We start from the raw sequence: 12,655 nt of genomic DNA, 5'->3' as shown, positions 1-12,655 counted from the left end.
TTTTGAGCACAGACCTTTCCAGACGAAGATCTTCCCGTCTGAGCCGTGGTCCAGGATGAAGCAGTCTCCGGACTCCAGAGCGCTCTGAGCAAACGGGTTCTCAGCAGCCACCAGCGCGATCGCCATGTCCCCACTGGCATCAGACACCTGCCACGGCACACACTCACAATAAGACTCAAACAACATTTTATTGTCAATTCATATGAATCAAAATGCTCATTTCTTCAATGGCGTGTATTGAAAGTTGGTGGGGAAATAGTAAAAAAAACACCAACAAGATGTTCAGTTCAAGGTTTCCCTGGAGTTTGGACATTATGACCTGTGTTCACATCTGGGCACTGGCATTATTTCTCCTTTTCACAAGAATCTGCCCCACACATAATCAAAGGCTGCAGACTGTTTCTAACCACTCTGAGAATAGACTTTAAAGACAGCTTTGCTTGTACAAGTAATTTCATGGCCAAGCATCAAAGTCCATCTCTGAAATATGCCATAGGAACCATGTTGGGCTCTGAGAACTTTCATGCTCTAAAATATACATTTTCGTCCAGATTTGACACACTGCTCTGAAAGACCGGCAGAGTGAAGAAAGAGAAGCTTCCTGCTGACTCACTAAAGTCAACAAATACTCCCTGTTTGCCACAACAAGTGAACGCCAGGTTGAAGCGTGTGATAGACCATGAAATGTGCATCTCCCGGCCTCTGCACCTTCTGCCACGGCACACGACCCAACACCTGCCGCCCGACACATAACACTGCCAGGGCTGCTCTCAACAAATGTAACTGTGTGGAAAAGATGTAAGAAAAATGTATTGGGCCCGTCTGTCAGAGGGATTTAACTGTCCTTGGTCACAGTCTTTCACATAGTTATCAACATACTGAAAAGTGTTTTCTCTATTCTTGTCTCTAGTTGATATTGCCATGTATGTTTTTCTATATAGAAACTGTTAAATGGTTTGTGTTATGACCTTGTAGAGTTTGGCTCTCTTCCGGTTGGAGGCGTCAGCCTTGATGTCGTCAGAGGTTCCTTCAGGCAGGTCTGGTTTAGGCCCCAACACCTGCACACACCACAGAGAGAGCATTACATCAGAGCATTACACTGAAGACTAGAGAGATCTGTGGTTAGTGTAGCTAAAGGGTGTCAAAGCTTTTGTCATCGAGGACCTCATATTGAAGTGTTTATACAGCAATGAGGGCTACAGATCATTTGATGCAAACATTGTCAAAAATGTCATTAAACATTGAACTAGGTGCTTTTTAGAGAGGGTTAAACAATTCCCCACACTTTTATCTAAGCGTGCATCCATTGTGCTATCTCTGTCACACATGTTTCATTCAAAGTTCTTCCTTTGCTGGTGATAAGTGCCATTTCAAAAAGAAACATGAGGGCTGATATTTCCACACACATGGGCATTCATCATGAATGCATAACAGCTGCTTCAATCTATGTACTTTTGGAAGAAAATCCTGTTACAGAGGGTACATTCTTGTTAAGTACATTTCAGGAATATTGCTGGGTTGCAGGTTCTAGAATGTGATGATGTCATCGGACCCAGCGGGGGGCAAGAGCCAGTTTTTCCTATTAATAACATTACACTTTCACAAGTCATAGCTAAAAAGAAAATATATGAATTTAAAAAATGATCTTTAATATCAGTCACTGGGTCCAAGATCTCTCTGTACAAGACCAAAAATTTCCTCAAAAACAAAATATTTTTTCCTCTATGTAATAGTATAGGCCTTTAGAATGCTGTGATGTCACCTGCAACCCAGCAATTAAATATTTGACTAGTGGTTTAATCGGTTCCTGACGTGACAACGTGGTCTGTGATTGGATCGATAAATGGTAAAAAAAAAAATGTATTGGCTTTTGACAGATAAAAAAAAAAGTGGATGGCCAGATAAGCTTCAACCCACCTTCGACATATTACTGTAGATTTAGCCTCATGAACTACTTTGAACTTTTTAATTAGTGGAAGCTTAGTCAGAAATATATTACCTCGACTAAAATTAGGATGAATTATTTTGACAGAATGAGCAGAGAAATGCAGGTGATGAATAAGCCGTGAGCGGTCTGGAACCACTGTGTGTCATGAACCAAAGCAGACGCACCTCCAGCATCTTCTCCCGCTCCGCACCCTCGTCGCACACGTACACTCGGGCCCGCCCACTGCGCTCGTTGTCACGGATACCCTTGGCCACCTGCGTGGCCTTCAGCTTCTCGAAGCGGTTGCTCTGAGAGCCGCACCACTGGTAGATCTCCTGCAGGGACAAAGCTCAGGTTCAGTCAGGTTCAGGGCGAGGTCTCAGTGTTCTCCTGTGTGACGTGAGGGAAGGTGCTGACATTGCCCAGGTCCAGGATGAAGCAGTCTCCCTGGTTGAAACTGTCCCAGCTGACCGCCACCTCTGTTGCCCTGACAACTCGTCGACCTTTGACCTGGAGCACTCGCTGAACGATGACCTCATTCGTGATCACGTGTTTGAACCCGGACGCAACGCCGCCTTTCTGTGACAGAGAGACACACAGAGAAAACTCTTTATTAGTAACAGTTTCATCTGGAATAAAACAAGCACAACACAGCTACGGTTAGCTCGCTGGACAGAACCGGACAGATGCCCAAAAGGAATGACTTTCTTCGTCTGGAAAAGGTCAGCAGCATGAACCGCTCTGAAGATGGACATGTGCGAGAGGGTCCACGAGAGCAGCAGCTGAGAGACTTTACTACCTCTGACTTTCATGGTAGAGATTCCTATTACAGCTTTAAGGCTCATTTATGCTCACATTTTACATTTTGTACGTAAACAGACGTACATTCCAAGCGTAGTCACTGTCACTGTTTCTACACTTTTCCACTGTCCAATAACCCGGATTGTGTTATCAGAAGGTGCCACGAGAAGTTGCAGGATGTGCATCAAAAAATTGATTTTTTAACAAGTTACTGAAGAATAGTCCAGAAAATGAGGTAAAGCAGTGATTGGTTGATTGTAGAAGTTTGGCTGTTTGTTTTGCTTTTCCTGTTAGCTCATAGGTACACACAGCATCTCTGGGAACACCCACAAAGCTAGATCGGGAAATGCTAACGGTTAGCTACGAATCCTAGTTTTTCCATTTCTATCATGGGCCTGATTTTGACATAACTTTATTTGTATGTGCTAATTGTCCACCAAAAAGCCTACAAAAGTCGTGTGAAGTAGTGATTCCCATAACAGGCTTCATTCCCCTTCGGTTTGACCATCTGGACCAACGTACTTCTCTTTCATTATGACTCCCACAGTCTCTGGGAAGACGGAGCGACTGACAGAAAGCTCAGCGTTTCCAAAACACTACACTGTTAAAAGTCGTATGCCCATTTTGTTATTGTAACGTAAGAGTGTAATTTGTTTTCACATGACAATGATCGTTTTAAATGTTTAACTTATGTCAGTAAGTTCAAAGGTGAATAACTCTTTGAGGTGTGTTGGGGTAACATTTAAATGTGAACTTGACTTAGTTTGGTAAGTTTTAGAAAGAGACCGGATCTTGTAACCCCACAACCATATTACTGCGCCACACATATAGTGCTAGAAAATAATATAAAATAATATTCAGCTTTTTTGAGAGTGAATACTTATTTTTAATAATAACTCTTACTGAAACAGCTTAAGAAATGTTGGTAAAAATCAATCTGGACAAAACTGGCGGAAGAATACAATCCACATCAGTCCGTCCTATGGTACATTTCAACAGTTTTGTTTTCAAATGGAGTGAACGTTTCTTCGCTGAGGATCGCGCTAAAGTAAGGAAACAATCTTTCACTTGTGTTTTAGTCAAATATAATATATGTTCAATATCGCCCTAAGCCATGTCCTGCCCATATATGGATATATGGATATATTTTTTTTTGTAAAGTAAGCCATGCGGTGCTAAAGCTAGCTTCAAAAGGGGTGGGCTATTTGAAGAAAGTTGTCTTAGAGTGGGGTTTTTAATTTGCTCTAAAAGCTTCATCGTGGTCATATTTTCCCGTGTAACACAGCAGGCAGCAGGCGAAGTCCAGGCCAGTCTCCCAGAAAGGAGAGAGACGAGGAGAGAGACGAGGAAGAGGGAGCTACTGAGCTAGTGATGCCACAGGTTTCATCTGAGTTCGTGTCTGTGCAAAGGTAAACTACTAAGGCTGTCATTTTACTGTTTAGCAAGTACTTTAACCGCTCAAGCAATGACTTTGCTGCCGATAATTTCCGCATTACGTTATTATTTGTGTTGTACAACGCTGCGCGCCACTTTTCTCTGATTTGTGGAGCGGCGGTGCTAAGCTAAGCTAGCAGGGGTGCTAAGCTAAGCTAACACGGGTGCTAAGCTAGCGCAGTTCAAGCCCAAGAACAGGCCACGCTCTGCGGTCACTGCAAGTGTCTCCGGCCGCAGACCCGTCTCGATCACTGGGCTGGTAAAGCCCCGTGCCCCGTACGGAGGTTTGAACGTGACCAAGTGATTCTTTCACTGTCAGTGTGGTCTGCGTTTTGGCCCAGTTTTACATTAAATGCTCGTCAAACGTCTGTGCGTCACTGTTAAAATGAAATGATTATTCTGTTGTCATTCTGAGTAAATGCTCGGTGTGTGTTTATGACACGTGCGTGTCTCCGTGAACATGACGTGGAGACAACACGCGTTCACGAAGGTCTGGAAATGCAGTACTATAATAATTATAGATTCACATTCACTTGCATTGTCAGGGGAGGATGAGAGAGGGGGCACTAGTGCAGTAAAGGCAGAAAGATGAAATGTGTTTTAATATGTATTTTTATACTAATACATTGTATACATACTTACTGCTTTTAAATACCTCTGGTGTGCTTCAAAATGCCTAATAAAGTATGGGAATTAAATTGAGGGAGTAACCCTTGGTTTTATTTATTGGCACATGACAAAAAGTAATTACTTTAATGTGTTAGCATATAAACTTGGATTATAAAATTCCACAACTTGGGTCAACCTGGATATGTAGCAAACGTGTTTCGATTGTGTGCTTATTTATGCAGTATGTTTGAGATTAAGTAGGTCTAATCTTAACATATTTCAAAAGGAGCCTTAAGGAGGTGACTGTGAAGAAGAAATGGAGGAAAACTGGAAGAATATGGAGAGAAATTCGTAAAAACAGCCCCATTCATGACAAAACCAATGCTGGGCCCAGTGGAAGAGAGAGCTTGTCGGTGATGAGGTGGTGTAACTGTTTACTGTTTATTGTTTTGTTTTTTTTGCGCGCTTGCTAATATACATTATTTGTATTTTGTTCTCAGATAAAAGCTGAATTTCAATGAGTGGCTGTAACTGAACTGCTGGCTTCATTTCTGGATGGCCTTGAGGAAGTTTTTCCCCGACTGCTAGAGCTTCAATAATGTTCTAGCAATTCCTGGAAGGTGTTTCTCCTTGTGTCATGTAAAAAATGTAAGTATAGTGGGAAATTAAGTTATCCTTTATTAATCTCTGTAGAGTAATCTCAATCCTTAAGACTCTGGAACTTCTAAATGCAGTAGATGCCATTTTATTCCTCAGTGTCTAGTGCTCATAAACAACATTTGTCACTTTTTGCAGAACATAAGAGGAACAGGACTGCTGCTCTGGTGGTGGGATCACCACTGCCTCCGAGAAGATCCATCCAGTGTTTTTGAATGTGTGCGGTGAGTACAATAAATTTGATCTAAAATTAAAATATTAACAACAATAATATGCATATTTGTTCGTTCCTGGCTTTCATTGTGAAACATGTTCGTTAAAAGTACACACTAACAATTTCATGGACACATTTCCCCCTAATTACATTCTGCTGTGGTGTTATCAAATGTATGGTATCGTACAGTGTTGTGCTGTCATTCATGTGTCCATGCGTTTGTCCCAACACACACTATATTTTCACACGTATCCTTCTGGTTATTGATTTATTGTCTATAGGTAGGACTTACAGGGTGTTTCCTCTAATTTTGCAGCTTATTTAAATATTGAGTAAATCAGCCGTACTAGCTCTGAAAGATGTTGAATGATCACAAAAAAGTAAAAAAGTAATGTAGAACAATGTATTGCAAAGGTTAATGGCAAACACTTTAAATTACACTATATTAATCCCAGACATAAATAATTCACATCATCATGAAAGGTAAAGACGCTTTGATGTTTTGACACTTATAATATGACTTTTCTTTCTTAAGGACCATTCAAAACATCTGGATGAAGCGAATGGAACTTGGACTGCTTAATATCTATGAAGAGGAGCAGAATGCTATTGCACATCAGGACTTTGTAGCAGTTGTGGTCACAGAAAGCCTCGTGCTTCACCGTGAGAAAATCAACGTCACGTTTCTGCTAAAGGTCATCATGAAAATCAAACTAGAACAGGCTCCGCTGGAGTACATGGACTGTGCAGGTACAAGATACAAACCATTACCATAGGCAAATGCTGTTGTATTTTTTTTTTTCATCCTCGGTCACTCTTATGAACCATTTTTGATATGTAACAGGCCTGTTTAATTGGCCACTTTTAGAAGTCATTTTAAAATTAGTTATTTTTGTTAACACCAACATTACAGTTTTTGTCAGAGCGGCATCAGAGGCACTGCCATGCCTCCAAGTTTGTGTACAACACAAGTGTAGGCCTGTCACAATCACAAAATAACCACTAAAACAAAATCTCAGTAAGCAGTTGTTCTAAAAGTACATGTTAAGAGATCTTCAACAACACGAGTTGCAATTAACATTTACTTTGGTAAAATGCTTAATTATTGTAGATTTATATGAAGTAGATATATGAACTTTTGTGACAGGCCTACACAAGTGCATACAAAAAATATACATGTATTTGCTTAAATGTATGAACAAAATTTGTAAGTTTCATCAGATTTTAACATTTGTAACTTTATAAGCACTTGTATATTTTTTTTTACTGGAAAATTAAAATGCCTTGACTATAATTGTCTCTTGTCACTTGTATCTATCTGTTAACAGGAATTACAAGTAGATGTTCTGTTAACTTACTAGTGTTTGTGAAGTTTCTGCCATAAACATTTGAGTTCTTTTAACATTAGACTGTAAGTGGTACCATTGTTTAAAAACGTAGTATTTTGTGTTATAGTAGCAAATATATTTGCTTTCATTCAACTGCAGTGAATGAGTTGAAATCTGTTCATAACCTAACCTGATATGTTAATAGAGCTAAAAACATTGTTTTCTTTTGACATTCAATTATAAGTCAAAGATGTTTTTAACTTAGCCTCGTGAGTTTAAAAAACACACACACTTGCGTTAATATGAAGAAGCAATACAAGTTTATGGTTGGCACAACAAAACATGTTGGTTTGTTAAAACTGAAACTGTTAAGTTGAAACAATTTATAGCAATGCTTTATGGACCATTTATAACTTACTGGTTTTACTTGATTGAAACAATATCAGTACCTTCAATGAGCTCAAATCTTTATGGCAGAAAGTTAACATAGAATTTTAAGTTGAACTGCTATATTATTTATTACAGTGTAGCCTTTACACTAATGGGAGAAATATTCAGAGGCGGGTAGTACTCAGTTACATTTACTCAAGTACAGTAACTTTTTAAGGTGTAACCATCTGTTATTATTGCAACCACATTATTATTGAAGTGAATAGGGGGTGGAAGTTAATAAGTTTGTCTTCTTCCCACTCCTTTTCGAGCTAGAATGCTGTTTTTTTTGTTGTTGTAATTATTCTTATTGTTTTTCTCGCTTTTGTGTCTGTTTTGTGTAGCTCAAAATAAAATATTCAATCAATCAATCAAAAAAAGTAATGGTACTTCACAGAGTAGTTTTACCATATCATGTTTTTTACTTCTACTTGAGTAATATTATAATGAAGTACCTGTACTCTTACTTGAGTAAAAAGAGTATACGTTCCACAATCCACATTGAGTAAATCTTAAGCGGTAAAAGCTTCATATGATACACAAATAAACGTAGTTTGTGCTTCATGTACTTTATTCTTCAGAAAAATAAAATATATATATATTTTTCTGGCATTTCCTTTGGATATACTTGGATTTAACATGCTTGTTATGTCAACGTAAATCAGACTTTTACGCCCAAACAACAGTACACAAATAGCATTTTCCCCAGGTACTTTTTTTACTTGAGTGAATATTTTAGCTACTCTACCCACCTCTGGTAATATTTAAATAGTAGTATCTAAACTTTTCAACCAAGTACATTGGCCCCCGCTGGAAGAGGAGCTGCAGAGTGTGTTTTCTCTTGTTATCCTTAGTTATTTCTTATTACCATGTCATCATCGTGCTGTAAAGTGATATTATCTCTGCAAAGCACGCAGGGTTTTAGTTTCAAACATGCCGTTGAACCCTCCCGCTCTCTCACCATGTACTTGATGCCGGACTTGAAGTATCCCAGGAAGGTCCTTGATTCGTGGCCCTGGGTCTCGCGGTACTGGATGGGCTTCCCCCCGAGGTAATCGTCCATCTGCACCGTGAAGATGGCCGCCGAGCCGCTCTCATCCTGAGTGCACTCGTCCCCTGGGGAGAGAGACTGCATCTTCACTTCAGACCTCCACATCACACATCAGCCTGGTTCATGGGACGCAGAACATGGCACACCCGCACTGTTATGTCAGGTCCTGTTTACGAGGCAGGGCTGTTTTGATAATCAATGTGATGACCTAAAAGCACATGATATCGATGAGGGAGAACGTCTGCCAGCTTCCACATTAGCCTGTTTAATAAAATCATGTTACAATCAGTTTATTCATTATTGTCATCTGAAGCCATGCCCAAAAGTGGATTAAAAGCTAGTTTTCAAGAAATCATGTTTTTGATCGTTGTAATCTGATTAGGAAAGACGAACAGCCCAGTGGTTCATGTAATGTTGTTGATTCCCTGTTTTAGCAAAACACTTAAAAAAGAAGAGGCAAAGAGACTCAATGACGTGTTTATAGCTTTAGCTTATGAATCCGAGGTAGGCAACGTCAGGTTTAAAGGGACTATGCAGAGTTTAAAGATGTTAAAATGAAGTCTTTTCCTCCCCCTACATGTTCAAACAATGTCCTCATGTGTAGAATAAGCCTAGACATGTTCACCACAACTGCCTCTAAAATCCTGCATTACCACTCAAGAAGGTGTTACTTCGGGTCCGAAGTGCCGTCATGCACGAGCTTAAAGGAATAGGCCACCGTTTTTCCACACTGAGATATGTTCTTACCTGAGCTGTGACGAGTTCTTTAGGACCTGTCTGATCTTCAGTCACGTAAACACAGCGCAGACGGCGTTAGCATTTAGCCTCTCCCTCTCTCCTCTTACAATATAGTTCCCCATTTTATCCGCTTAGAAAATCCACATTGTTTAATTTTGTGTAATTATACTTTGTAGTGGAACACTTCACGTAACCATATTTAAATAGGGAAAACGTGGAAGAGCTTGGTAGCTTCTATCTTGACCTGTTTTGGAGCTATAGAGGAGAGAGGGAGAGGCTAAATGCTAACGCCGTCTGCGCTGTGTTTACGTGACTGAAGATCAGACAGGTCCTAAAGAACTCGCCACAGCTCAGGTAAGAACATATCTCAGTATGGAAAAACGGTGGCCTGTTCCTTTAATATAGAAGCTGCAGTTACACGTATGACGTGGCAGTAGTGAGTATAAAATGGCTAACTTGCATCTAGCCCCTTTAAGGATGTTTGACAAATATGACAACAGACATCAAATGCCTGTGGCAATATCTCTAATGAAAGAAGCTTAAAGGATCTGTATCCTGCTACATTAGCCTTTCCAAAGTTAAGTATAGGCATTTATATGATATATTGTACCTCTACCACAATGAAGTACTTATTTTTGTGATAAATAAAAGTATTTTCTGAAGGTATTTTTCAAACCCGGAAGACAAGATGCTTGGATTCAGTTAACTCCGCCCCCTCTCCGAGTCGATGCAGCCGATGCAAGTTTTGCAGTAAGAGAAATATAATATCACAGCAAAAAGTGAAGTTACTTCACAATGCAGTTAAAAGGAGTTGACATTTGCAACACAGCTTCATAAATGGCTAACACACACACGCTAACACGCGTGTGACTCACCACAGCTCTGGCTTTGAATAAGGTCCTGTATTCCCATACCCAAACGCTGATTTTCGCCGTGACATTATGGTTAGGTAAGAAAAAAGAACAGGCGTGTCCAGAGTAGGTTAGAAAGAGCTCCTTTTTCGTAGCTTTCGGCACAAACATGACATCTGTTCAGGCGCTCAGGGTGTGCGTTCGTTTTCACTGCAGAGGCAGCGCGGACGCGTCGGGCACTTCCTCTTTTTCTTTTTTTTCTTTCTTTCTTACGACAGAAACAATGAAAAGGCTGTTTTACAAATTAAAATCAGGCCATAAGGCACTACATTACAGACGCCGGGCTCTTCCTGTTTGACACTACGAGTGTCACAAGTCAGTCGTTTTCCAGGAGAGGGCGGAGCTGCTGCTCAGAGAGCAGTGCTGTGTCTGAACGAGCAGATTGGTAAGAGCTCTTACACCAAACCGGATGTGCATCAGCGTCCGCCGTGACAAGATGCTTCTGAAGTGGTCTGTCAGTTAGGAAGGAGTTAGGAAAGGGAGCCGCAATGCTAACTATCATAGCCACTTTAGCATAGGGACCTCTGATGCTAACTATCATAGCCACTTTAGCATAGGGACCTCTGATGCTAACTATCATAGCCACTTTAGCATAGAGACCTCTGATGCTAACTATCATAGCCACTTTAGCATAGGGACCTCTGATGCTAACTATCATAGCCACTTTAGCATAGGTACCTCTGGTGCTAACTATCATAGCCACTTTAGCATAGGGACCTCTGGTGCTAACTATCATAGCCACTTTAGCATAGGGACCTCTGGTGCTAACTATCATAGCCACTTTAGCATAGGGACCTCTGGTGCTAACTATCATAGCCACTTTAGCATAGGGACCTCTGATGCTAACTATCATAGCCACTTTAGCATAGGGACCTCTGATGCTAACTATCATAGCCACTTTAGCATAGGTACCTCTGGTGCTAACTATCATAGCCACTTTAGCATAGGGACCTCTGATGCTAACTATCATAGCCACTTTAGCATAGGGACCTCTGATGCTAACTATCATAGCCACTTTAGCATAGGGACCTCTGATGCTAACTATCATAGCCACTTTAGCATAGGGACCTCTGGTGCTAACTATCATAGCCACTTTAGCATAGGTACCTCTGGTGCTAACTATCATAGCCACTTTAGCATAGGGACCTCTGGTGCTAACTATCATAGCCACTTTAGCATAGGGACCTCTGGTGCTAACTATCATAGCCACTTTAGCATAGGGACCTCTGGTGCTAACTATCATAGCCACTTTAGCATAGAGACCTCTGATGCTAACTATCATAGCCACTTTAGCATAGGGACCTCTGATGCTAACTATCATAGCCACTTTAGCATAGGGACTTCTGGTGTTAAATTACCGGTGATTAGATAAGATGATACTTTATTGATCTCAGGATCTTAGGAGCTATGTGCCATCCCATAAGCCACTGCGTCAAATCCCCCCACCCCCCCTCTGCCCCACCCTCGAGTGATTCATGCGCAACCACTGTTACACCACAGGTGCACATTTAATAATAAAAAAAATAGTGAAAATCCATGTTGTCGTCTCCACAGCTCAGTCACATGTCATTGTTAAACAGTAAACGATAAAATGAAGGCAGTTTGTGCTTTTGTTTTCATTTAGTATTAACTTAAGCCACATGGATCATTTGCTATTGTAGCTTTATGAAACAGCTGTTGAAATAAAATAACACGAAAGGAAAATGCTATGGCTCATTTGGATTTCATTTCTCCTTAAATGTCTTTATTTTGACACTATGTTGTTGTTGACACTGTACACTAGGGGGCGACATGCACTTTTGTTTGGCCTGCACTCCACCGATAACTTTAAAGAAGAAGAACAGCTGTTGGTGATGTCACTTCCCCAGGGTAAGGATGGACGGACTGTGCAAAACAGCTCGGGAGCTCTAGTTCACTAACTGCATAGAGATAACAGGTTAAGGTTAAGTTAGTTGCTAGTGTGTAGTACTTAGAGGCTGCAATTTGATGGAACAATCAATGTTTTGGTTTTAAGATACAAATGAAATGAATAAGTGGTCTACTTGATGTAAGATTCTCCCCTAAGAGCACTCTGTGTGAGGGTCATACGCACCGAGCCAGAAGTGCAGGTCATACTGCAGGGCTCCAGACCTCTGCTTGATGGTGTTCAGGATGAGGTAGGCGTCTCCGATGTAGAAGCCTCCGTAAAGCTTCTCCGGCACAGGCACCAGGTCAAAGTTCTCCACCCTCCAGATCTGCAGACCTGTCTGCTGCCCCGCTCGCTCGAACTCTGGGTGCTCTGGCATCCTGAGGAGGAGACAACAGAAAACTCTTGAATGTGCTGGAAAGATGAGAAGATGGTGAAATATGGGAAAAGGCATTAGAGCTAATTAAGTCAATGGTTTCACACAATGAACCATTTCATAAAATATGTTAACCTCCCAAGGAACGCCTGGCCTAGACCAAGATCAACGCTCTCTCTGGTAACAGTGCGTATTATCTTCAGAATGGGAAACAAGTCTCTGACACAGGGCTCGGTCCCTGCACACAAACATATTAGGGCCGTCAAAGTTAAAG

The 12,655-nt window shown here is 40.9% G+C and overlaps 1 protein-coding gene across 2 annotated transcripts in view; it reads right to left on the bottom strand.

The window, feature by feature from the left end:
- Positions 1–12,384, bottom strand: part of gsna (gelsolin a) — a gene marked incomplete at its 5' end in the record, with an annotated part of 28,289 nt that extends 15,905 nt beyond the window's left edge. For both annotated transcript variants that reach the window (XM_079580750.1, XM_079580751.1), the window contains 6 exons: positions 15–147; positions 969–1,058; positions 2,113–2,262; positions 2,345–2,506; positions 8,361–8,515; positions 12,192–12,384. In XM_079580750.1, coding sequence (XP_079436876.1) covers positions 15–147; positions 969–1,058; positions 2,113–2,262; positions 2,345–2,506; positions 8,361–8,515; positions 12,192–12,384 — 883 coding nt within the window. The remainder of the gene's footprint in view (positions 1–14; positions 148–968; positions 1,059–2,112; positions 2,263–2,344; positions 2,507–8,360; positions 8,516–12,191) is intronic.
- Between the last annotated feature and the right edge of the window lie 271 nt (positions 12,385–12,655).

Source organism: Gobius niger (assembly GCF_951799975.1).
Source record: "Gobius niger genome assembly, chromosome: 22".
Classification (NCBI taxonomy): domain Eukaryota; kingdom Metazoa; phylum Chordata; class Actinopteri; order Gobiiformes; family Gobiidae; genus Gobius; species Gobius niger.
This window is presented reverse-complemented; position numbering and strand designations above follow the sequence as displayed.